At 44.1% G+C, this 26,693-nt stretch overlaps 1 protein-coding gene across 1 annotated transcript in view; it reads left to right on the forward strand.

The window, feature by feature from the left end:
• GADL1 (glutamate decarboxylase like 1) overlaps nucleotides 1-26,693 on the forward strand; it is a 495,595-nt gene that overhangs the window by 167,312 nt on the left and 301,590 nt on the right. The window contains exons 4-6 of the mRNA XM_075315246.1: nucleotides 7,654-7,744; nucleotides 8,513-8,619; nucleotides 11,100-11,215. Coding sequence (XP_075171361.1) covers nucleotides 7,654-7,744; nucleotides 8,513-8,619; nucleotides 11,100-11,215 — 314 coding nt within the window. The remainder of the gene's footprint in view (nucleotides 1-7,653; nucleotides 7,745-8,512; nucleotides 8,620-11,099; nucleotides 11,216-26,693) is intronic.

Raw genomic sequence — 26,693 nt, forward strand, 5'->3', positions numbered from 1 at the left:
CTCCACTTTTTCTCCTCTTAATCTCCACTTTTTCTCCACTTTTTCTCCACTTTTTCTCCACTTTTTCTCCACTTTTTCTCCACTTTTTTCTCCACTTTTTCTCCACTTTTTCTCCTCTTATGCTCCACTTTTTCTCCACTTTTTCTCCACTTTTTCTCCACTTTTTCTCCTCTTATGCTCCACTTTTTCTCCACTTTTTCTCCACTTTTTCTCCTCTTATGCTCCACTTTTTCTCCACTTTTTCTCCACTTTTTTCTCCACTTTTTCTCCTCTTATGCTCCACTTTTTCTCCACTTTTTCTCCACTTTTTCTCCTCTTATGCTCCACTTTTTCTCCACTTTTTCTCCACTTTTTCTCCTCTTATTCTCCACTTTTTCTCCACTTTTTCTCCTCTTATTCTCCACTTTTTCTCCACTTTTTCTCCATTTTTTTCTCCACTTTCTCCACTTTTTCTCCACTTTTTTCTCCACTTTTTCTCCTCTTATGCTCCACTTTTTCTCCTCTTAATCTCCACTTTTTCTCCACTTTTTCTCCACTTTTTCTCCACTTTTTTCTCCACTTTTTCTCCTCTTATGCTCCACTTTCTCTCCTCTTAATCTCCACTTTTTCTCCACTTTTTCTCCACTTTTTCTCCACTTTTTTCTCCACTTTTTCTCCTCTTTTTCTCCACTTTTTCTCCACTTTTTCTCCACGTTTTCTCCACTTTTTTCTCCACTTTTTCTCCTCTTATGCTCCACTTTTTCTCCACTTTTTCTCCTCTTAATCTCCACTTTTTCTCCTCTTATGCTCCACTTTTTCTCCACTTTTTCTCCACTTTTTCTCCTCTTATGCTCCACTTTTTCTCCACTTTTTCTCCACTTTTTCTCCTCTTATGCTCCACTTTTTCTCCACTTTTTTCTCCACTTTTTCTCCACTTTTTCTCCTCTTATGCTCCACTTTTTCTCCACTTTTTCTCCACTTTTTCTCCACTTTTTCTCCTCTTATGCTCCACTTTTTCTCCACTTTTTCTCCACTTTTTCTCCTCTTATGCTCCACTTTTTCTCCACTTTTTCTCCACTTTTTTCTCCACTTTTTCTCCTCTTATGCTCCACTTTTTCTCCACTTTTTCTCCACTTTTTCTCCTCTTATGCTCCACTTTTTCTCCACTTTTTCTCCACTTTTTCTCCTCTTATTCTCCACTTTTTCTCCACTTTTTCTCCTCTTATTCTCCACTTTTTCTCCACTTTTTCTCCATTTTTTTCTCCACTTTCTCCACTTTTTCTCCACTTTTTTCTCCACTTTTTCTCCTCTTATGCTCCACTTTTTCTCCTCTTAATCTCCACTTTTTCTCCACTTTTTCTCCACTTTTTCTCCACTTTTTTCTCCACTTTTTCTCCTCTTATGCTCCACTTTTTCTCCACTTTTTCTCCACTTTTTCTCCACTTTTTCTCCTCTTATGCTCCACTTTTTCTCCACTTTTTCTCCACTTTTTCTCCTCTTATGCTCCACTTTTTCTCCACTTTTTCTCCACTTTTTTCTCCACTTTTTCTCCTCTTATGCTCCACTTTTTCTCCACTTTTTCTCCACTTTTTCTCCACTTTTTCTCCTCTTATGCTCCACTTTTTCTCCACTTTTTCTCCACTTTTTCTCCTCTTATTCTCCACTTTTTCTCCACTTTTTCTCCTCTTATTCTCCACTTTTTCTCCACTTTTTCTCCATTTTTTTCTCCACTTTCTCCACTTTTTCTCCACTTTTTTCTCCACTTTTTCTCCTCTTATGCTCCACTTTTTCTCCTCTTAATCTCCACTTTTTCTCCACTTTTTCTCCACTTTTTCTCCACTTTTTTCTCCACTTTTTCTCCTCTTATGCTCCACTTTCTCTCCTCTTAATCTCCACTTTTTCTCCACTTTTTCTCCACTTTTTCTCCACTTTTTTCTCCACTTTTTCTCCTCTTATGCTCCACTTTTTCTCCACTTTTTCTCCACTTTTTCTCCACGTTTTCTCCACTTTTTTCTCCACTTTTTCTCCTCTTATGCTCCACTTTTTCTCTACTTTTTCTCCTCTTAATCTCCACTTTTTCTCCTCTTATGCTCCACTTTTTCTCCACTTTTTCTCCACTTTTTCTCCTCTTATGCTCCACTTTTTCTCCACTTTTTCTCCACTTTTTCTCCTCTTATGCTCCACTTTTTCTCCACTTTTTCTCCACTTTTTTCTCCACTTTTTCTCCTCTTATGCTCCACTTTTTCTTCACTTTTTCTCCACTTTTTCTCCACTTTTTCTCCACTTTTTCTCCACTTTTTTCTGCACTTTTTCTCCTCTTAATCTCCACTTTTTCTCCACTTTTTCTCCACTTTTTCTCCACTTTTTCTCCACTTTTTCTCCACTTTTTTCTCCACTTTTTTCTCCACTTTTTCTCCACTTTTTCTCCTCTTATGTTCCACTTATTCTCCACTTTTTCTCCACTTTTTCTCTACTTTTTCTATGGTCGGTCTACCCATTAGCTCTGCCATGCATAGTGTAGCTCTACACCTACTGCACATGTTACTTTATGATTGACATCTCTTTCGTACCAGAGCTGTCTAAGTCTACTCTGACCCCATATTTGTCATTACTATATTGTCCTTGTACTGTATTATGACATTTGTATCATGTGTTTCATTTCTTGCTGTGTTGCAATTTTTTTGCTGCATCCCAATTGTACCTCTACATTGTTCGAGTTTATGTTATTGTTCTCTCACTCTTATGTGATACTGATTATTGTCATTTTTCATGATTACATGCAGATAAGTCCAATCTGACGAAGGCTCAGGCCGAAACGTCATTTGTAACTTGTTTTGGACAAAAACATATATGCTTATGAAAAAAAAATTTTCTTAATACGGACCAATAAAGAGTGATTTTGCATTACTATCCGTTGTGACTTACTGACTTAAGGCTACTTTACACACTGCGATATCGGTCCCGATATCGCTAGTGTGCGTACCCGCCCCCATCTGTTGCGCGACATGGGCATATCGCTGCCCGTGCCGCACAACATCGCCCAGAGCCGTCACACATACTTACCTGTCCGGCGACGTCGCTGTGACCGGCGAACCGCCTCCTTTCTAAGGGGGCGGTCCGTGCGGCGTCACAGCGACGTCACTGAACCGCCGCCCAATCGCAGCGGAGGGGCGGAGATGAGCGGGACGTAACATCCCGCCCACCTCCTTCCTTCCGCATAGCGGCCGGGAGGCAGGTAGGGAGACGTTCCTCGCTCCTGCGGCGTCACACGCAGCGATGTGTGATGCCGCAGGAACGAGGAACAACCTCGTTACTGCTGAAGTAACGATTTTTGGGAATTAGGACCCGTGTAGCCGATTAGCGATAAATCACGCTTTTGCGACGATTTTACATCGCTGAACGCTGTTACACAAAGCTATATCGCTAACGATTGCGGAAGTGCGTCACCAAAACCGTGACCCCAACGACAAAATTCAGGCAATATCGCAGTGTGTAAAGCCCGCTTTAGTCTGGGAGATATAGAGTGCCGAGGTTACTCACTAATTTTATCTATTATTACCTCTGAGCACCTATATACCAGTGAGCAGAGCTTCCTCTACAGTAGTTCTCCTGATTAGGCATGCCCTTACCTCATGAGCAGGGCATTGCAGCTTTGGTAGCAACCATTACGACATGGACTCTGCTGCTGTGGACCCGGGGAGAGTGAGTGCAGATTCATTGCACCCACACTCCTCACATGAAGGGTCCGCACTCCTAGAAAATGGGGGATACGTTCCCTGAGTGTCTCCCCCCCATATTCTAGACGGTCCAGAGTCGTCGTGGGACCCCTTTATTTTTTTTCTTACAATAAATTGGTGAAAGAGGAAATGTTTTGGGGACTGTTTTTTCAAATAAATTTCTTTTGTCGATTTTTTTGTTTTTGTTAGTACTGACAGTTTATGATGTTGGGTATCTAATAGACGCCATGACATCACAAACTGCTGGGCTTGATCTCAGGTGACTTTACAGCTAGTATCAACCCGATTTATTACCCCGTTTGCCACTGCACCAGGGCACGGGATGAGCTGGGGTGAAGCGCCAGGATTGGCGCATCTAGTGGATGCGCCACGTCTGGGGTGCCTGCGGCCTGCTATTTTTAGGCTGTGAAGGCCCAATAACTATGGACCTTCCCACCCTGAGAATACCAGACCACAGCTGTCCGCTTTACCTTGGCTGGTGATCCAATTTGGGGGGTCCCCTACTTTTATTGTGTAATTATTAATATTTATAAAATAATTATAAAAAAGAGCCTGAGGGGACCTCCACATTGGATCCCCAACCACGGTAAAGCTGCCAGCTGTGGTTTTCAGGCTACAGCCGTCTGCTTTACCCTAGCTGGCTATCAAAAATGGGGGGACCCAACGTAATTTTTTTTTTTTAACTATTTTTTAAATAGAAAAAATTAATGGGCTTCCCTGTATTTTGATTGCCAACCAAGGTAACGGCAGGCAGATGGGGTGGCAACCCATAGCTGTCTGCTTTATCTGCGCTGAGAATCAAAAATACCGCGGAGCGCTACGTCATTTTTTTAAAGATTTATTTTTACAGCACTGTGATGTCCAGCAATCAAAATACAGGGAAGCCCATTTTATTTTTAGTTATTTAAATAAATAATTAAAAAAAATATATGTTAGCTCCCACTGCATTTTTTGTATTGCTAGCTAAGGGTAATCCAAGCAGCTACTGGCTGCTAACCCCCACTGCTTGGTGTTACCTTCACTGGCAATGGAAAATCCAGGGAAGCATTTTTTTTTTTTTTTGCCAAAAAGCTACAAAAAAAGGACGTGAGCTTCGCCATATTTTTGTATGCTAGCCAGGTATAGCAGGCAGGTGCTGGAAGAGTTGGATACAGCGCCAGAAGATGGCGCTTCTATGAAAATGCCATTTTCTGAGGTGGCTGCAGACTGCAATTCGCAGCAGTGGGGCCCAGAAAGCTCAGGCCAACCGGTGGTGCGGATTCCAATCCCAGCTGCCTAGTTGTACCTGGCTGGACACAAAAATGGGGCAAAGCCTACGTCATTTGTTTTCTAATTATTTCATGAAATTCATGAAATAATAAAAAAAGGGCTTCCCTTTATTTTTGGTTCCCAGCCGGGTACAAATAGGCAACTGGGGGTTGGGGGCAGCCGTACCTGCCTGCTGTACCTGGCTAGCATACAAAAATATGGCGAAGCCACATAATTTTTTCAGGGGGCAAAAAACTTCTGCATACAGTCCTGGATGGAGTATGCTGAGCCTTGTAGTTCTGCAGCTGCTGTCTGTCTGTATGGAGAAGAGCAGACAGCAGCTGCAGAACTACAAGGCTCAGCATACTCCATCCAGGACTGTATGCAGAAGTTTTTTGCCCACCAAAAAAATGACGTGGGCTTCGCCATATTTTTGTATGCTAGCCAGGTACAGCTGGCAGCCACGGGCTGCCTCCAACCCCCAGTTGCCTATTTGTACCCGGCTGGGAACCAAAAATATAGGGAAGCCCGTTTTTTTTAATTATTTCACTTATTTCATGAAATAATTAAAAAACAAATGACGTGGGCTTCGCCCTATTTTTGTGTCCAGCCGGGTACAACTAGGCAGCTGGGGATTGGAATCCGCAGCACAGGTTAGCCCGAGGTTTGTGGGCGCCTCTGCTGCGGATTTCAGTCCGCAGCCGTCCCAGAAAATGGCGCTCTCATAGAAGCGCCATCATCTGGCGCTGTATCCAACTCTTCCAACAGCCCTGGAGCCGGGTGGCTTGTTGGGTAATCATGAGTTAATACTGGCTTTGTTTTACCAGCCAGTATTGAGCCAGAGATTCTTAATGTCAGGCACGTTTGACCCGGCCATTAAGAATCTCCAATAAAGGGTTAAAAAAAGACACCACACAGAGAAAAAATACTTTAATAGAAATAAATACACAGACACATTAGAGACTCCATCTTTATTACCCCTGTCAGCCCTCCACGATCCTGCTCTTCTGTCTTCTTTCTTTCTAGTGTAGTAGTAGTGACGATTGTAGTGAGGGGCATCACTTGGGGCTGGGGAACCTCCATCCTAACTACAATGCTCACTACAATCGGGAAGCAGCGTGCAGCCTTCACTCCGTGAGTGATCACTGCTGGCTGCTAGCGGTAACGCTGACAGACGCGTTACCGTAGCAACGGTGCTCCCGGAGCCGCGGTTAGCGGTGACGTCACCGCTAACTGCGTTGCTATGGCAACGGTGATCTCCGTTAATGACCGGCTGTGTCAGCCGGTCCCTAACGGAACGGGGAGTCGACCGTGTGCTAGAGCATGTCGCCGGTACACGGCGATACACATATGTGCACCGTGTACCGGAGAGATGCACTCGCAGGTCCTACATGACGTGTCATAGTCATGTGACCAGTCTGTAGCCAATGAGATAATAGCCACGTGACTGGTCACATGGCTATTTTGACGTCACGATAGGTCCTGCTTCTCTGCTGGCAGTGCAGGTCACCGGGAGGATTCAGCGATCATCGGATGGAATAGCGGCAGGAGACAGAGTGCAGAAGGGATCGCGAGGACCGGTAAGTGTTATGGCAATGTTTATTAACTGTTTGTGTACATTTATAATGCATTTTTATGTGTTTGTGATTGCCTCCCATTATAGCCTATACGTTCGAGTTCGGTTCGTCGAACGTTCGACGAACCGAACTCGAACGGGACCCCCGTTCGGCGAACCGGCCTCGAGCCGAACCGGGACCGGTTCGCTCATCTCTAGTCCCTAGGAAACCCTATAGAGGCCCTGAATAGTGAGAGGCAGGTGAGGTTTACTAGCCTACCACTACATTAAAGAGTCAAAAGGGTTAGGGAGACAAACGGGGACTCTAGAACCAAAGGAGGAGAGGATACAACTTCCAGACTATCTGCAGCAGCTCCTTCCACCAAGGCAGTTTTCCTACAAATGGTTTGTATAGTCAGCAAAGCTTGCTGGGATACCCGGCTATTTAAGCACAAGGGAGTGTGTCTATAAAGCAACTGCAGCAGAGATTGCAAACAGAAAAATTGGGAATAACTATTTCAGTGCCAAAGGAAATGAAATGACATTTAAAAGCAGAGCCCTAGAGATAAGAGGCTCCAGATCTCAAGCTGCCACTAGTCTCCAAAAACAGGGAGGCAATTGTGACAGCCATACATCCGTGTGAGCAGCACAGTCCATCATTATCCTCAGCAGTCTTGTACCATATATACAGACATCATTGCCGAGGCCAGTTATTTGCTGTAGTAAAGAACACTAGCAGCACTGGAGGAGTAACAGTGGAGAGGACTTAATTAGCGAGTCATTGTTATATCATTATCACATTCTCCACGCTAATCCAATTTTCGAAAAAAAAATCTTTTAAAGAATTACTATTAAGGACACACAGATTCTAAAGTGATGGGAGAACTGATACTACATGATATTGTTTCAGTGCCGACCTAAATGATATACTGTAAAAGTTAACTACACTCCATAAACCTTGACAAGTGGTATATAACATTATTATTTATTACCTAGTTGTCGTAAGCCGTTATTGATGGGCGAGCCTTAACGTATAACATGCACAACAATCTGTCTAGCATGCCTTTCTTGTATTACAATACGTCTATATTGTAGTCATTTGCTTGGTAGCTCATACATTTGTCTTGTTTTAAGGTCATCCAAGATTCTTCAATCAGTTGTATGGGGGAATGGATCATTACTCTTTAGCAGCACGTTTTATTACTGAAGCTTTGAACCCAAGTGTGTACGTAGCATTATTTTTAATAGCAATTAAATTGATGCACTGATCCATAGAGGGAGTGTTCATGTTCGATTTATTAAATATAATTAATGCAGGGAATTTTATGAATTTCTCTTGTAAATAAGGCTTTCCTTGGCCAATAAGTAATTCATTCTGTACGTCATGCCAGAAAGCTATGGTAGGTGATGGGGTCTATTCGCGGCATAAAATAATCATTTTTATTTACATTGAAGCTGAATTTTAGAGGTGGTGGCAGATTGTAAAAACAAAAATCAGATTTAGTTTCTTTTTTAGTTGAAAAAAGTTTTTTTAAAGAAACAATTGTATTCTTCATCATAGATCATGCTTGATACGACACCTCTGCCCAATTCATTTTGCACTACCAAATACTGTTTGTGTACAAAAGTGAAACTTTTTTTCTAGAAAATAGTAGACCCCATTTTTCTATTTCCAAAATTTTTTTTATTTTTTTTTTACTTTTTACTGTTGAAGGTATATAACATATGGCATGACTTGGTGGAAAATGAAGCCATAACTCCAGTGTAAATGGAGCTTTACTCGGTTCATTATAATATAAAGTAAAACTTTGATAGTTTTTTTTACAATGTTTTTCTTAGAAACCATTTAAAATAAATTAGATGCGAGGAAAATCATTTTTTAGTAAATCATATAAAAAAAAACTAAAAAAGTAAACTAAAGCTTTGTAATAGCAAAAAATAAACATGTGTACGTTTTTACTATATAAACCTGTCCATGTTTCATTTCATTTAGATACACCTATGAAGTATCCCCTGTATTTATACTCACTGAAGAGGCTGTCCTGTTGAAGATGATGGAATTTCTAGGTTGGAAGGAAGGAGATGGCATTTTTAGTCCAGGTATGTCTCAGAGGTGCAGTTGGATGGGGACAGTTCTATAACGAGAGCTTGTGGGCAAACTTTTCATTGTCCTGAATATTTAGATACAGGGCTATAGGTAGAAAACCATTGCTATAAGTGAAAGAAATTATCTTGTGAAATAAATCCATAGAAAAGAAATATACCAGCTCTGGCTTCTCTGAAATATTATACTTAGTCTCCGTTCATATCTTCAGTGCCTTGCAAAAGTATTCGGCCCCCTTGAATTTTTCAACCTTTTCCCACATTTCTGGCTTCAAACATAAAGATAAAAAAAAGTAATGTTATGGTGAAGAATCAACAACAAGTGGGACACAATTGTGAAGGTGAACGATACTTATTGCTTATTTTAAATTTTTGTAAAAAATAAAAAACTGAAAATTGTGGCGTGCAATATTATTCATCCCCTTTACTTTCAGTGCAGTAAACTCACTCCAGAAGTTCATTGAGGATCTCTGAATGATCCAATGTTGTCCTAAATGACTGATGATGATAAATATAATCCATCTGTGTGTAATCAAATCTCCATATAAATGCACCTGCTCTGTGATAGTCTTAGTGTTCTTTTTAAAGCACAGAGAGCATCATGAAGACCAAGGAACACAACAGGCAGGTCAGTGATACTGTTGTGGAGAAGTTTAAAGCCGGATTTGGTAGCAAAGAGATTTCCAAAACTTTAAACATCCCAAGGAGCACTGTGCAAGCGATCATATTGAAATGGAAGAAGTATCATACCACTGCAAATCTACCAAAAATTTGATCTCAAACAAGGAAAAGACTGATCAGGGATGCAGCCAAGAGGCCCATGATCACTCTGGATGAACTGCAGAGATCTAAAGCTGAGGTTGGAGACACTGTCCATAGGACATCAATCAGTCGTACACTGCACAAATCTGGCCTTTATGGAAGAGTGGCAAGGAGAAAGCCATTTCTCAAAAATATCCATAAAAAGTGTCATTTAAAGTTTGCCACCAGCTACCTGCGAGACACACCAACATGTAGAAGAAGGTGCTCTGGTCAGATGAAACAAAAATCAAACTTTTTGAGCACAATGCCCAATGATCTGTTTGGAGTAAAAGCAACACAGCTCATCACCCTGAACACACCATCCCCACTGTCAAACATGGTGGTGGCAGCATCATGGTTTGGGCCTGCTTATCTTCAGCAGGGACAGGGAAGATGGTTAAAATTGAGGGGAAGATGGATGGATCCAAATACAGGACCATTCATGAAGAAAACCTGTTTGAGTCTGCAAAAGACCTGAGACTGGGATGGTGATTTATCTTCCAACAAGACAATGATCCAAAACATAAAGCAAAATCTACAATGGAATGGTTCACAAATAAATGTATCCAGGTGTTAGAATGGCCAAGTCAAAGTCCAGACCTGAATCCAATCGAGAATCTGTGGTAAGAGTTGAAAACTGCTGTTCACAAATGCTCTCCATCCGACCTCACTCAGCTCGAGCTCTTTGCAAAGGAAGAATGGTCAAGAATTTCAGTCTCTCGATGTGCAAAACTGATAGAGACATACCCCAAGCGACTTGCAGCTGTAATCACAGCAAAAGTTGGCGCTACAAAGTATTAACTTAAAAAAGGGGCAGAATAATATTGCACGCCCCAATTCTCAGTTTATTATTTTTTACAAAAATTTAAAATAAGTAATACATTTCGTTCACCTTCACAATTGTGTCCCACTTGTTGTTGATTCTTCACCATAAAATTTAAATTTTTTATCTTTATGTTTGAAGCCTGAAATGTGGGAAAAGGTTGAAAAATTCAAGGGAGCCGAATACTTTCTCAAGCCACTGTATCTTGAAGGTCCAATTAACTTATGACATAGCATATTATTTTATATGAAAACTAGCATGGCATTCAAAAATAGTTTGTCTGTTCATCTATGCATAGGATATTTTGGATGAACCCAGTAAACCCCATTATAAATCATGGCCCTCATCTATCGCCATTGTGGAGGAGCATTGTGCCTTCCAATATAAGTGAGAGCTACCATGCAATGCAAAATCACTGTTTTCTCTGCTGCAGATCCACCAGTTCTCTGAATACTGAGCTCAGTATAACCAGCCATACAACTGATTGATAACTTGCAGTGTACACTGTGCATAGGCAGAAAGCTGGCAATCAGTGTTGAGGTGCGGTTACACAGGCTCAGGAATATTGATGACTACATGGCAGTTGGTTTACTACCAGTGATAATCTCGTGCTGAATAAACAGCGATTTTATTGAAACCACAGGAAGCAGATCAGTAAGTGACACATTACTAGAGTCAGGGTCTCTGTCTCTACATTCTGAGACTCCCAGATTAGGTGGCAAAAACCTGGTGAAGAACAGAAAAAAGCTATAAAGAATTTTCTGACTTAACCAGGAACCAGCATTAGTAAATGAAATGAGATTGTTACTTAGATGCATGAACCCATGTAAAATGTTTTCTAATTAATCTCTAGGTGGCTCCGTATCCAATATGTATGCTGTAAATTTAGCGAGGTACAAGTTCTGTCCTGACATAAAAGAGAAAGGGCTGTCAAGTGTTCCCCGACTTGTCATGTTTACTTCAGAAGAGGTATGATGTGTATCTTAGAAAAAGAGAATTAGAAAATAACTAGTGAAAAGAATATCCTCTATGTTGTGTATAGTAGGACAGTTTTCTATTCCGTATGACAATAAAAAAAAGAAGTAAGTGAAGCAGATCTCCATCGCTGTAGACAATAACTATGCTCTCGATTCATGAATGACATGCAGCAGGTCATTTTGCAATGCATAGGCTGAAAGCTGCCAATATTGGGTTGGGACAAAGACAGCAGCATCTCATGAAAACTATAGCAAGAAGCCCAGTAAGTGACATAACACTGGAATCAGGTTTTCTGCTACTATTTGATATCCAGATGGGACCACATAACCCCGTAGACTCAGTCCTTGTATTTACAGGGCAAGTCAACTTTTTTAAGCATTTATTTAAGCATAATAATATTGGGATAACAATTTGAAGGTTTTTTTTTGTACAGTGTAATGCTTAAAGCAAAAGCAATTCTAACATTTTATTGTGGTCTGCAGTGCAATTCATAGAGAGTATGACTTAATTATACAATTCAAGATAATTGTGCAGATGTATACTATTGCTGTCATGATTAGTGATGGACGGATCCGGACTATAAAAGTCTGGACCCGCGCTGGTTCAAATGTACCCGAGTGCTGGGCCTGGAGTTTTCAGGTAATTCCGGGTATTGATTTAGATCCAGCACTCAGGTAATATAAAAAAATGAAGGAAAAATAATCGGCGGTACTTACCGAGTCTCTGGCGCATCTGTAACTGCTACCTGGCTGCTCATTCAATTCTGGGGTCACTCATAACCTTCATTGCATATGAACCGCACTGCTTTCCACCACCCCTATTAGATGCAACAATTCCAGCACTTTACCCGGCTCTTCACGATTGCCTTGGTGCGGTGGCAATCAGAGTAATAGGGGGGTAATCACAGCTCATAGTTGCCACTAAGCCCTAATTTAGTAATGGGAGGTGTCTATGAGACCCCACCATTACTAATCTGTAAATGAATAGAAATAAACACAAACACCCAAAAAATCCTTTATTTGAAAGAAAAGACAAAAAAAGCACCCTCTTTCACCACTTTATTAACCCCCAAACACCCCTTCAGGTCCAATGTAATCCACCAGAAGTCCCACGATGATTCCAGCTCTGCTACATTACTGAAGGCACAGAGCGCAATCATGGTACATTACTGCCCGCTGGAGACTTCATGCAGAGATTAAGCCACAGCAATCAGGTAAGTTGCAGGCACAGCTTGAGGTTCCCATGGCCCTCCACCTGTGACCGCAGATCACTTTACCTTAGGTAACTTTACTAAACTCATCGACTTCACCTGAGGTGGGATCACTGAGTTCATTGGGGTCCCCTGAGGTCAGGTTATCAGTGGTCACAGGTGGAGGGCTGTGGGAACATCCAGCTATGCCTGCAACTTACCTGAGTGATGTCACTACTAATGGCTCAGTCTCTGCCTGAAGTCCGCAGCGGGCGAACATATACCATTCTTGCACACACCAGGCCACCACACCAGTAAAGGACTGGGATTGTTGCATCAAATGGTTGAAACAATTCTAGGCTATTGGAGCCCAATAATTATAGGTCTCCCCAGCCTTCGAATACCAGCGCCCAGCTGTCGGGCTTTATCATTTCTGGGTATCAAAATTGGGGTGACTGCATGCTGTTTTTTTTTTTAAAGAGCCGCATGCAGTTCCTCTTATTTTGATAGACCGCTAATATAAGCGCACAGCTGGGGGCTGCAGCCTGTAGCTTTGGGCTTTATCTGTGCTGGTATCACAATATAGGAAGACCTTACGCCAAATATTTTATTTATTTATTTATTTTTTATACCACGATAGACGCACATAGTGTCTGTGATTTGAAGCAGTCAGTTGATCCGCTGCCACTCTCGGTGGAGGGTGCGTCTAACTGCAGCCAATCAGAGACACTGGTGAGTGGGGAAAGCAGTGCATATGCAATGAAGGTAATGAGGGGCCCCGAAAGTGAATGAGCAGCCTGGAAACAGTGTACTGCCACACTGGAGCCTTGTTAAGTGCAGCCTGCTTGCTTATATCCCCCTATCCCCTCTAGCAACATTTTTAATCACTGTATTCTGGTCCCCATAGACTTATAATGTGAATGGTATCTCGCCAGATATCCGGGCCGTAACCATTTTTTTTTTTTAATCCGGTTAGACTCACCTGTCATGGTTATCTGCGATTCAGCCCTTTACTAGTCATGATTTCCCAGACAATTTCAGTGATTCTGTTGTCAAAGTTGAGAGATATAGAACAAAGATATCACTGAAGGGTCTAGAAATCTGATTTTGGCTGTTAAAGGGAATCTGTCACCAGATTTTTGCTACCTCAACAGACAGCAGCATGATGTAGAGACAGAGACCATGATTCATGTGATGTATCACTTACTGCACTTCTTGCTGTGTATTGTCAGCATCCCTGCAGAGTTTTGCCTCTCCACTCCAGCAAGGATGCCAACTTACTCACCGCCGTGAACGGACTGCCTCCTGTCTTGCCTCCCCACTATCTTCCATATGTGTCTCTCCTGCCTCCTGCTTCAGGGGCCTGTACATGCTGCACAGGTTCCCCGGGAGTGCTCTTAGGGCACTTGTGCATGTTCACTCTCTTAAAGTGCCAGTGCACCTATTCCCAAAAGTGCCTTTCAATAATGGCTGAGAGGCACTAGGTTCTTAAGGCATCCTCCCACTAGGGGAGGTGCCTGAGCAACATGGTCAGTTAGTCAGTTAATGTCTTTCTAGCTACCTAGTTGTCAGGTCTCGTTTGTCCATTGTCAGTTCCCCTCACTTGTGTCCACTACCTGTACCTTCCCCATGTTCCAGCCGTACCCTTCGTACCTGCCTGCACCAGCCATCCTGTCTGCTTCAGCCTTCTGGCCTGCACCTGTCAGCACTAGAGACTCTTCCTGTCCATATCCAAGCCCATTTCTGCCCTAGGAGTCAGCTGCCACAGTCCTGGACACTGTTCTGGGAGTGGCACCTGACGTCTACCTGCTAGGCACATAGCCAAGCCCCTCCCATATCAGAGTAAGCCCAGGTCCCCCCTGTAATCCAGTGGGTCCACTCCCACTCACCGCCTTATCACCGCCGTGCGTTACATGCTGCAGTTTTGATAGAACAATTGTATTTGCTGCGAATATTCCAGTTCTCTGAGGGCAGAATAATGTATAGCCCCACCCACACTACTGATTAGTAGCTTCCTGCATACACTCTGCCTAAGTAGAAAGCTGCCAATCACTGGTGTTATGATCCGGAACCATGGAAGATCACAATAGATCATTGGCAAAAAAGGTGACAAGAGCATTGGCAACTAATCTGGCCGCCATCCCCTTACTAACCACAACTGGGGAGAGGAAAGCTCATGCATAAGGGACGCGCAATCCAAAGGATAAAATCATATCACAGTGATCCTCAATATAATTAATAGTCCATTTTATTAAACAATCAAGATTACACACAAAACATGATTAAAATCATTTAAAATACATATCAAATGTACAAAAGACCCCCACATCTCTCATGATGGGAATGAGGGGTTGCCACCCTGTGCAAGGAACGCAATAATGTATAAATAAGTCCAATCACTGAGGGACAGATAACCTGCTGCCGTATTTCCTGAATTGCATATGTTAGAGCAAATAAACAATCTATCAGGATAAATCCTGTGCCAGGAAAAACACCTATAAGCTGTACTGGTAACTGAAAATTACAGCTGAGAATGGCCCTGAATGGAGCCAACCAAACCTGCTGGGATAGCAGATGACAAAACAATGTCATGCAGAATCACACAGTGCACATAATACATTAGGCATAAGGGTTAACCAGAACCTGTGCCAAACAAACTCACAGATGGCTATCAATCAGGTGCCTGAGTAAAGACATATATCGTATATCATGCTCCCAACCTGTGAAGGGAGCTGAAAGCACGAGGCAGTACCCACAAAAGGGAGAGACGTGGGGGGACCCCACGCGTATCGATGCGGACAGCTTCGTCACCCCTCCCCTGACGAAGCTGTCCGCAGCGATACGCGTGGCGTCCCCCCACGTCTCTCCTTACTAACCATCAACACTAGAAGTAGCTGAGGGGTGAACTAACATCCTATACACCGCAAACCCAGCCAGAGAACTAGCTATCCTAAAGGAAGGAAAGATGAATTACTCTCTAGACTGCAAAAGTATAGCAAGCCCCCCACATTCAAAGACTACGATGTTATAGGAAAACACAATACACAGATGGATGATAGGATTAGCAAAGGTGAGGCCCCATTGACTAAATAGGAAAGGATAGAAAAGGGGCTGATGGTGGTCAGAGTAAACCCTACAAAAATCCAAATACCTGATAGTACCAAAAGTCCTCATCGCATGATTTGAACTCCGTCCTATATCAGGTGCTCTTGTCAAACCAATGAACAGAAAGCAGGAACCATTACAAATTCAACAAGCAACAAACACATGGACTTATAGGAGCAATACTCCAAACATAGCTGCAGGGAGATTCCCAGCTAAGCAACAGAGAGGGAAGATTCCTGCATGCAAATGAACTGACAATAACCACAGTAAATGACAAACCCAGATACGAACAAAAAGAACAAAACAACATAAGAAAGAACAAAGCACTTATCTGGGGTAGATGTGGTCTGGAGCAAGATGAGAAGGCTGGTAAACTAAAGAACAAATAACAATCGGCTCAGACTGCTAGCAGACCAAGGTTTAAATAGGCAAAGAGTAAGTAATGGAAACGCCCATTGCTCCAGAACACCTGGTCTTTGTCCAAACCATTCCTGGCCACAAAAGGGAGCCTCACAGCAGCAAAAGCATAACTGACATTCACAACACACTGGTAGGGGGTGAGGTTATAGAAAAGAGGACTACATGACAGCAGGTTTACTAGTCCTCTAGTGATAATCTCCTGCTGATAAATATGTGAATGTATCAAAATTACAGTAAGCAGCCAAGTAAATGATACATCATTAAAATCACAGTCTCAGCTCTACATTATGCTGGTCTTATATTGGTTGGCAAAAATGTGACAACAAATCACTTTTAGGTCGGTTTAAGACGTCCGTTTTTCAGGCATGTATGACATCCATTTTTAACATGGATGCCACACATACCCATGTTATTCTATACTGTTACTCACATGGTCATCTTTTCTCATGGACCGTGTGACCCCTCATGGCTCCACATGACCACACGAAGACATGTCCATTTTTTTCTCTGGCAGCGCACATGTCACATGGCCCGCACATTGATGTGATCCGTGTGACACGTACCAGAGAAAATACAGGTCTTTTAAATAAAAAGATTTTCCCTATTTACCTGTATCCAGCGCTGTTTTCTTCGGCTCTGCTGCCTCCCACTCCTGACCACCGCTCATTATATTCATTGATTATTCACTGCACTGAGGAGCTGGAAACCAGAGCAGAGCTGGGGACAGGTGAGTATCCAGCAGTGTGTCTGTGTATGTATGTATTTGTATATCTGGAAGCCAGAGCATCGCCGGGGACTGCGCATGGGACAGTTTCGCCGACAGGTGAATATTCAGCAGTGTATAAGCAGTGACGTCCAGGAGGTCATCAGAGTTCCCAATGAGCTCTGATGAACCCATAAAGTCACTGTGGTGACACCCGCTGTAGCGCTGGTGTTATGGGGGTGTCATCAGGATGTCATCAGAGTTCATTGAGAACTCCAATGACCTCCTGGACATCACTGCACACACACAGCTTGCTGAATACTCACCTGTCCCCATGATGCTGTCTCCGATGCTGTCCTCAGCGATGTTGTACCCAGCGCTGTTCCCGCGATGCCCCGGCTTCCAGCCCCTCAGTGCAGTGAATAATCAATGAATATAATGAGCGTCGGTCAAAAGCAGGAGGCAGCAGAGCCGAAGAAAACAGCGCTAGATACAAGTGAATATAGAAAATCTTTTTATTTCAAAGACCCGTGTTTTCTCCGGTACCTGTCACACGTATGCAAACACAGATGTCACACGTTTGACATAAGCATGGCACACGTATGACACACGCATGACCATAACCATGTGTGTGGCTTGTACCTGATTAAACACGGACGTCTGAAACCAGCCTCAATGTAGATTAGATTGCCATTCACAGCCTTAGGCCCCCTTCAAACGCACGTGCCTCTGGTACGTGCTAGATCTGTTCCTGCATGTACCGGAGACACGGGCACACGTAGACCCATTAAAATCAATGGGTTTATGTGCACGCACGTGTTCAGCCATTGGCCCGTGCCTCCTTATGGAGCAGACGTGAGCCCGTGTGCTCCATATGGTGGCATGTCCATTTTTTTCTGGCAGCACGGGTGTCACGTGGCCCGCACCCGTACCACACGGATGTAGTGTGGATACGGTCCCACGTGACACGCGCCGGAGAAACACACGTGTCATTGTAAAAATAAAAAAAACACTCACCTCCACCAGCCCTACAGTCTCTGCCGCAGCTGTCATCTGCATCCAACCCCCAGTGAATTTGAACAACGCATCTTCTTTACTGGGGGCCGGAAGCAGCGTCAGCGGGGCATGGCCTGTACCGGACACTGTCATTCAGCACCACAGACAGCTCCGAAAGAATCAGGTAAGGCGGGACTTTTCGTTCTCCATGTGTTATTACGTATCACACACGGAGAGCACGCATGTGCCACAAACACGGCACACGGGGAGCAAACCTCCTCTTTAATACGTCCGTGAAAAAATGGTTTGTTTTTTTCACGTGCGTGTGAAGGGGGCCTTACTTGTAATCCTGATCACCCAGGTGCAACTGGGCACCCTGCAAGTAATACATTGCACAGATAACGTACAGGTGTGCTATTCTGTGGAGAGAAGATAAAGAAATGCTTGGGCTAAAACAATACACTGGCTCATTCAGTGCGGGACGTAAGGGTGAATCTCCATGTCTTGCTCCACCGGTCCGCCTTACGCATAACTCAGTCTGTTCATTAAGAAAGTAACATTTAGTGCTCAATGAATTGGATACTAAATGTCACAGCTGAACACTCAATTTTATAATCACCTTTTTGAAGTAATTATTCTGTATTTCTATGCTTATATCCACCATATATTACAATAATGTTACATTATTTTCGGTTTTGCCATAGTACAAATTTACATCTCTAAAACATTTCTGCTGTCCCCTCATCCTTACAATATTGATAGCACTTGATGTAATTAATTATTCCAATTGAATTGAATTAAGTTCTAATAAAATGATGTCTAATGAGTACAAATGAACCGGACAAATGTAATTTGTTCATCCAAACATACAATGTATAAATTTAGCTTGATAAGAATGGGGCAGCTATATTTCCAATGCTCCTAAAAGGTATTTAATTGTCAAGGTTTATTCCTGCTTTATTATTTAGTAGCAGTGAATTGCCATGAATAAAAAAAAATTATTAACAAGAAGAAACATTTACAATTTATATAGAGTAAAATAATACAAAACAACTATATACCTCTATTACAATAAATGAAAAATGTATCAAAGCTGTAAAGACAAATTGTTTAAAATTAAATATGTTATCACGTAAGGGTCCGACTGTTGTAGCCCCCACTGATTGACTAAATGGGGCACTTTTAAAGTAGAATGGAATCAAGGTGTGCATATTCAACAGCCTCTCCATTTGTTCAATATTGGGGTGCCAGAAAAAGCCAAGGCCAGCACTCTGCAGTCTCCTAGAGATTGAATGGAGAGTCTTTTGAACACCGTCGTTCCATTTAAGATGGAGCTCTGTAAAGTCAGGTTCCTGAATTTCAGAGCCCCGTGGACCCTTAGTGATTAGTAAGCTATCACATATTCTATAGGTGTGTAAAGCAAACATGCCCCATTCTATACACCAGCAATCAGATCCCACCAATACTTAAATTGGTATTACATCTTCAAGATCCTATCCCAATATGTAGTAGGTGAAATAAAAATATTAGTATATATCTCCAATTAGAAGTGTAGTATAGTTCTCCTGATACAGTCATGTCTCTTACCTCATGTGCAGGGCATTGCAGCTTGGTATCCATGGTTATGACCACAAGCAACTAAATAACTCACTATGAGTGGTCGTAGCCATGGATACCTAAACTGTAATAGCCTGCACATGAGGTAAGAGACTTTGCTATATCAGGAAAACTATACTACATTACTAATTGGAGGTATTTGCTTATAATATTATTATTACACCTACTACATATTGGGATAGGATCTTGGAGATCTGAGCAACCATTTAAGTTATCACCAATTCCATGGATAGGTGACAAGTTATCTTCACTGGACTACTCAATTAAGTTATCTTATGTACTGTATTTTCCAGATTATAAGATGCACTGTCCCCCAAAAAAACTGAGGGGGAAAATGGGGACGTGTCTTATAATCTGGATAAGGCTTATAGAGGCGGCGGTGGTGGAGTGGGGTCACAGGATTTAGGGTCAGCGATAATGAGGACTTGGAGGAGGGGGTAACACTGCAATAGAGGGACTCAGGAGGGTCACAGGATGGAAGGTCGGTGATACTGCAGGTGCCATTGATCTGCCAGTGGGCTCCATTGAACTGCTGGCAGTTGACTTGATGGACTTCAAGAAAATAGCCGTGGAGGGCAATCTGCACCTGCGCAGCTTCCTCAGCCATTTTCTTGAAGTCCATTATGTCAAACGTAGGCAGTTCAATGGAGCCCGGTAGCCGCCTACAGATCAATGGCACCCGCCTACATGTCATCCCCGAACCCGCACCATAGCCGATCCTCCGTCCACTGACCCACCTGAGCCACAACACCCCTCCTCTGAGCCTGCAGCATCAGCAACCCTCTGTCCACTGACTCAGCTGAGCCGCAACACCCCTTCCTCTGAGACTGCATCATTGCCGACCCTGCGTCTTTTGACTCTGCTGAGCCAGTCCGGGTGTTGTCTGGGTGTGGCGGGGGGTGAGAGTGGTGTTGTATGTGTGTTGCGTTGTTTGTGGAGCGCTGTGTGTCTGTAGCGTTGTGTGTGTGTGTTGCGCGGTTTGTGTGGGTGTGGTGTGTTTTGGGGGGAGGTATGTTTTGTGCAATGTGTTTGTTGTGCGGTATGTGCGTATATTTATGTATGCCACGGTGTTTGTGTGTTGGGTGTTGTGTGTGTACAGCGTTGTCTGTGTGTGTGGGTGTCTGTGTAGGACGGGGTTTGTGGTTCCCAGTGTGTGTGTGTGTGTTGTGCAGTGCGCGTGTGTGTGTGTGTTGAGGGGAGGTGTGCACCCCCATCGTGCTCCATCCCCCATGCTGCGCACTCCCCATCGTGCTCCATCCGCCATGCTGCGCACTCCCAAACGTGCTCCATCCGCCATGCTGCACACTCCAAAAACGTGGTCCATCCGCCATGCTGCGCACTCCCAAACGTGCTCCATCCGCCATACTGCGCACTCCAAAACGTGCTCCATCCGCCATGCTGCGCACTCCCCATCGTGCTCCATCCGCCATGCTGCGCACTCCCAAACGTGCTCCATCCGCCATGCTGCGCACTCCCAAACGTGGTCCATCCGCCATGCTGCGCACTCCCAAACGTGGTCCATCCGCTATGCTGCGCACTCCCAAACGTGGTCCATCCGCCATGCTGCGCACTCCCAAACGTGCTCCATCCGCCATGCTGCGCACTCCCAAACGTGCTCCATCCGCCATGCTGCGCACTCCCAAATGTGCTCCATCCCCCATGCTGCGCACTCCCAAACGTGGTCCATCCGCCATGCTGTGCACTCCCAAACGTGCTCCATCCCCCATGCTGCGCACTCCCCATCATGCTCCATCCCCCATGCTGCACCAGCATCAGCCTTTCTGCCCGCAGCATCAGAATCTCTGCCCGCAGCATCAGCCGCTCTCCTCCCAGCATCAGCCTCTCTCCTCCCAGCATCAGCCTCTCTCCTCCCAGCATCAGCCTCTCTCCTCCCAGCATCAGCCTTTTCTGTTCCTAGCATCAGCCTCTCCCCTCCCAGCCTACCCCAGCCTCAGCCTCCCCCAGCATCAGCCTCTCTTCTCTCAGCCTCCCCCTCCCAGCCTTCCCCAGGATCAGCCTCTCTCCTCCCAGCATCAGCCTCTCTCCTCCCAGCATCAGCCTCTCTCCTCCCAGCATCAGCCTCTCTCCTCCTAGCATCAGCCTCTCTCCTCCCAGCATCAGCATCTCTCCTCCCAGCATCAGCCTTTTCTGTCCCCAGCATCAGCCTCTCTCCTCCCAGCCTACCCCAGCCTCAGCCTCCCCCAGCATCAGCCTCTCTTCTCTCAGCCTCCCCCTCCCAGCCTTCCCCAGGATCAGCCTCTCTGCTCCCAGCATCAGCCTCTCTTCTCTCAGCCTCCCCCTCCCAGCCTTCCCCAGGATCAGCCTCTCTCCTCCCAGCCTCCTCCAGCACGCCGTGCTCCTCTGCCGACACAGATCCGATCGCATACATACACACAGACACACGTCCTATCGCATACACTCACACACCCGATCGCATACACTCACACACACCCGATCGCATACACTCACGCACACACACATTGACAATATTGCACATACGCGCTCACACTCACAACATCCGGAGATACCACATGCTTCTGGCCATGTGATCCTCCGGCAGCGATATTCCAGGATGTTGTGAGTGTGTGGATGCGATTTGTGTGTGAAGTGTGTGTGAGAGTGAGTGTGATCTGATGTGTGTGTGTGTGTGCGTGCGTGTGTGTATGTTCCGCCGCTGCTGGACCTTGATGCGCTGGTAACTATTCTACCATGGTTACCAGCGTATCCCATCCCCCGCTCGCACGGGAGCCCACACCAGCATACGGCGGCAACCCCAGCAATGCGAGTGTATGTGTCGGCTGGGTTGGCGGCGTACGCCGATGTAGGCTCCCTGGGGTACAGTACTCACCTGGGAGTTGTGGCTCCGTGTCGGTCGGTTCCGGGAATGCGTGCGGGGGGCGCGGCCAGAGCGAGCGTGCATTGCGTGAGGGGGGCGGGGCGTGGGCGAGTTGCCTGGGCGAGCAGCCAATCCGTGCGGGGGGGCGGGGCCATGGCGAGCCCAGCGGCCAATCAGCTTTGTGTCACCGTAAGGACACAATTTTGGAGCAAGACAGACAGACAGACAGACAGAAAGAATAAGGCAATTATATATATAGATGAAGACTACAGGAATATACAGCAGTTGTGCAATTATTGGTTATTCACACCACCATATTTTCACAGACAGATTAAATATTGGGTGTGTTAAAGCCAATCTTCAGAAGGAGTGTTTAATCTGGGAAGGGCAGGGAGGTTTCAATATAACACCGCTATGGCTTTTGAGGCAAGAACGATTAACCTCTTCACCACGGGGCAATTTTCCATTTTTTTCATTTTTGTTTTTCCTCCCCTTCGCTGAAGAGCCATACCACTTTTATTTTTCTTTCAATATAGTCATATGAGGTCTTGTTTTTTGCAAGACGGATTGTACTTTTAAATGACACCATTCATTTTATTATGTAGTGCACTGGAAAGCGTGAAAAAAGGTCAAGTGTGTTGAAATTGTAAAAAAAATGCATTTCTCCAGTTCTTTTTTTTTTATTTATTTATTTTGTTTTCTATATGGTAAAATTGAGCTAGCAATATAATTTCCGGGTTAGTACAAGTATGTGGATATCAAACAAGTATAGTTACTTTTTTATTTAAGTGCTGGAAAAATTTTAGAATTTTTGTAAATAAAATGTATTTTGTGTCGCCATTTTTCGGGATTCGTGACCCGTTAGTTTTAAGTTAATGTTTTTACTGATAACATTTTGTGGTAGATAAAATGTTTTGATCGCTTTTTATTGCGTTTTATTGCACTATTGCGGTGACCAAAAAAATATTTTTTTTTTCTGTTGTTACAGTTTAACAATTGAATTATTCTATTTTACATTTTGATATAGGACATTTCAGAATGCAGAAATACCAAATATGTCTATTTTTTTGCTTTTGATTGTTTTATTTTCAATTGGGCAAAAGGAGGAATTTGAAATTTTGTGTTTTATTTTTTTCATATTTAAAAAAAAAAATGATCACTTCTTACAGTATATAATCCCCTTAGGAGACTTGAAGCTGCAATCGTCTGATTTTTGAGCTATACAGAGCAGCGCATCAGCACCACTCTGTATACCACTGGGTGCAGACATATTAGGCAAGTTGTTTTTTAGCGGACTTTTTTTATTATTGATCAACAACTATGTCCTCAATTAACTCAAAAGACTCATAAATATCAAAGCTTAATATTTTTGGGAGTTGGAGTGGTTTTTTTTTTAGATTTGGCTATCTTAGGAGGATATCTGTTTGTGCAGGTAACTATTACTGTGCAGAATTATTAAGCAACTTAATAAAAAACAAATATATTCCCATCTCACTTGTTTATTTTCGCCAGGTAAAACAATATAACTACACAGAATTTAGAAATAAACATTTCTGACATGCAAAAACAACCCCCCAAAAAATTAGTGACCAATATAGCCACCTTTCTGTATGATGACACTCAACAGCCTACCTTCCACAGATTCTGTCAGTTGCTTGATCTGTTTACGATCAACATTGTGTGCAGCAGCCACCACAGCCTCCCAGACACTGTTCCGAGAATTGTACTGTTTTCCCTCCCTGTAGATCTCACATTTTAGGAGAGACCACAGGTTCTCTATGGGGTTCAGATCAGGTTAACAAGGGGGCCATGTCATTATTTTTTCATCTTTTAGACCTTTACTGGCCAGCCACGCTGTGGAGTAGTTGGATGCATGTAATGGAGCATTGTCCTGCATGAAAATCATGTTTTTCTTGAAAGATATCGACTTTTTCATGTACCACTACTTGAAGAAGTTGTCTTCCAGAAACTGGCAGTAGGTCTGTGAGTTGAGCTTCACTTCGTCCTCAACCTGAAAAGGTCCCACAAGTTGATCTTTGATGATAACAGAACATACCAGTACCCCACCTCTACCTTGCTGGCATCTGAGTCAGAGTAGAGCTCTCTGCCCTTTACTGATCCAGCCTGTGGCCCATCCATCTGGCCCATCAAGAGTCACTCTCATTTCATCAGTCCATAAAACCTTTGAAAAATCAGTCTTAAGATATTTCTTGGCCCAGTCTGGACGTTTTATCTTATGTTTCTTGTTCAAAGGTGGTCGTTTTTCAGCCTTTCTTACCTTGGCCATGTCTCTGAGTTTGGCACACCTTATGCTTTTTGCTACTCCAGTAACGTTGCAGCTCTGAAATATGGCCAAACTGGTGGCAAATGGCATCTTGGCAGCTTCACGATTGATTTTCCTCAATTCATGGGCAGTTATTTTTCGCCTTTTTTGCCCGACAAGCTTCTTGCGACCCTGTTGGCTATTTGCCATGAAACGCTTGATTGTTTGGTGATCATGGTTCAAAAGTTTGGCAATTTCAAGACTGCTGCATTCCTCTGCAAGACATTTCACAATTTTGGACTTTTCAGAGCCCGTCAAATCTCTCTTCTGACCCATTTTGCCAAAGGAAAGGAAGTTGCCTAATAAGTATGCACCCCTTATATACAGGGGTGGGATTCAAATTTTTAACAGGTTCTCTGTACACCCCGCCCAGTTGAAAACCACACCCATTCAGTAACCACACCCATTTTGTTAGCCCCACCCATTTCCACGCACTATCCTCAACCAAAAATTACAAGTAATTTAAAGTAAAATCTCTTTCCCCTCTTCCCCTCTTATACCTCCACTCTCCTGTCCTGTACCAGTTGTTCAGTCATATTGTATTAAACGGTTTTTCTACAATTTTTAAAAATTATTACTAAAGGAGCCTGCTAAAATTGGAATAGACGACCTTCCTCATACAGCTCCCATCCCATCATGGCCTCTTTCCCCTGCAGATCCCATCCCATAATGGCCCCTTTCCCCTGCAGAAACCATCCAATTATGACCTCTTTCCCCTGCAAATCCCATGTGCTACTTTTCCCATTTAGCTCCCATCTTATGTGGCCTCCTCTCCCCATATAGCTCCCATCTTACGCAGCCTCCTCTCTCCGTATAGCTCCCATCTTACGCAGTCTCCTCTCCCCATATAACTCCCATCTTATGTTGCCTCCTCTCCCCATATAGCTCCCATCTTACGCAGCCTTCTCTCTCCATATAGCTCCCATCTTATGAGACCTCCTCTCCCCATATAGCTCCCATCTTATGTGGCCTCCTCTCCCCATATAGCTCCCATCTTATGTGGCCTCCTCTCCCCATATAGCTCCCATCTTACGCAGTCTCCTCTCCCCATATAACTCCCATCTTATGTTGCCTCCTCTCCCCATATAGCTCCCATCTTACGCAGCCTTCTCTCTCCATATAGCTCCCATCTTATGAGACCTCCTCTCCCCATATAGCTCCCATCTTATGTGGCCTCCTCTCCCCATATAGCTCCCATCTTATGTGGCCTCCTCTCCCCATATAGCTTCCATCTTATGTGGCCTCTTCTCCCCATATAGCTCCCATCTTACGCAGTCTCCTCTCCCCATATAGCTCCCATCTTTTGAGACCTCCTCTCTCCATATAGCTCCCATCTATGCAGCCTTCTCTCCCCATATAGTTCCCATCTATGTGGCCTTCTCTCCCCATATAGTTCCCATCTATGCAGCCTCCTCTCCCCATATAGCTCCCATCTTTTCTGGCCTCCTCTCCCCATATAGCTCCCATCTTTTGCGGCCCCTCTCCCCATATAGCTTCTAGCTTTATGTGACCTCCTCTCCCCATATAGCTGCCATCTTTATGTGGCCTCCTCTGCCCATATAGCTCCTATCTTATGTGGCCTCCTCTCCCCATATTGCTGCCATCTTATGTGGCCCCTCTCCCCATATAGCTGCTATCTTATGCGTTCCCTTTCCCCATATAGCTGCCATCTTATGCAGCCCCTCTCCCCATATAGCTGCCATCATATGTGGCCCCTTTTCCCATATAGCTCCCATCTTATGCGGCCCCTCTCCCTGCATCTTCGGCTCACTGAGCGCTTACCTGCTCCAAGCACCGGCGGCCTCTCTGTCTTCCGTCCTCCTCTGCGGCACTCTGCACACTGACGCTGACAGACGGCAGTAGGAGGAGCTACCTCCTCACACTGCCGCGACCTCTGCAGCATCAGCGCGTCGCTGCACGCCGGGTCTGGAAGCAAACAGGCTCCACTGAACCGGAAGTGTGGCGCGTACGGAGGTATGAGGATTCATTTATGCTAGTGTCTTAAAGACACTAACACAAGTGAATACAGGGAACCGGATCACCAGAGCTGTTTCTTGCCGATTTGGGAACCGGCTGCTATTTTAACAACCGGTTCGCCCGAACCGGACAAAACCGGCTGAATCCCACCCCTGCTTATATAGGGTGTTGATTTCATTACACCCCACCCCTCGTCACTATAGAGGTGCACATCACCTGATTTACTTAATTGGTCGTTGGCTCACAAGCCTATACAGCTTGGAGTAGGACAACATGAATAAAAATTATCATGTGATCAAAATA

Source organism: Anomaloglossus baeobatrachus, chromosome 6, assembly GCF_048569485.1.
Source record: "Anomaloglossus baeobatrachus isolate aAnoBae1 chromosome 6, aAnoBae1.hap1, whole genome shotgun sequence".
Classification (NCBI taxonomy): Eukaryota; Metazoa; Chordata; class Amphibia; order Anura; family Aromobatidae; genus Anomaloglossus; species Anomaloglossus baeobatrachus.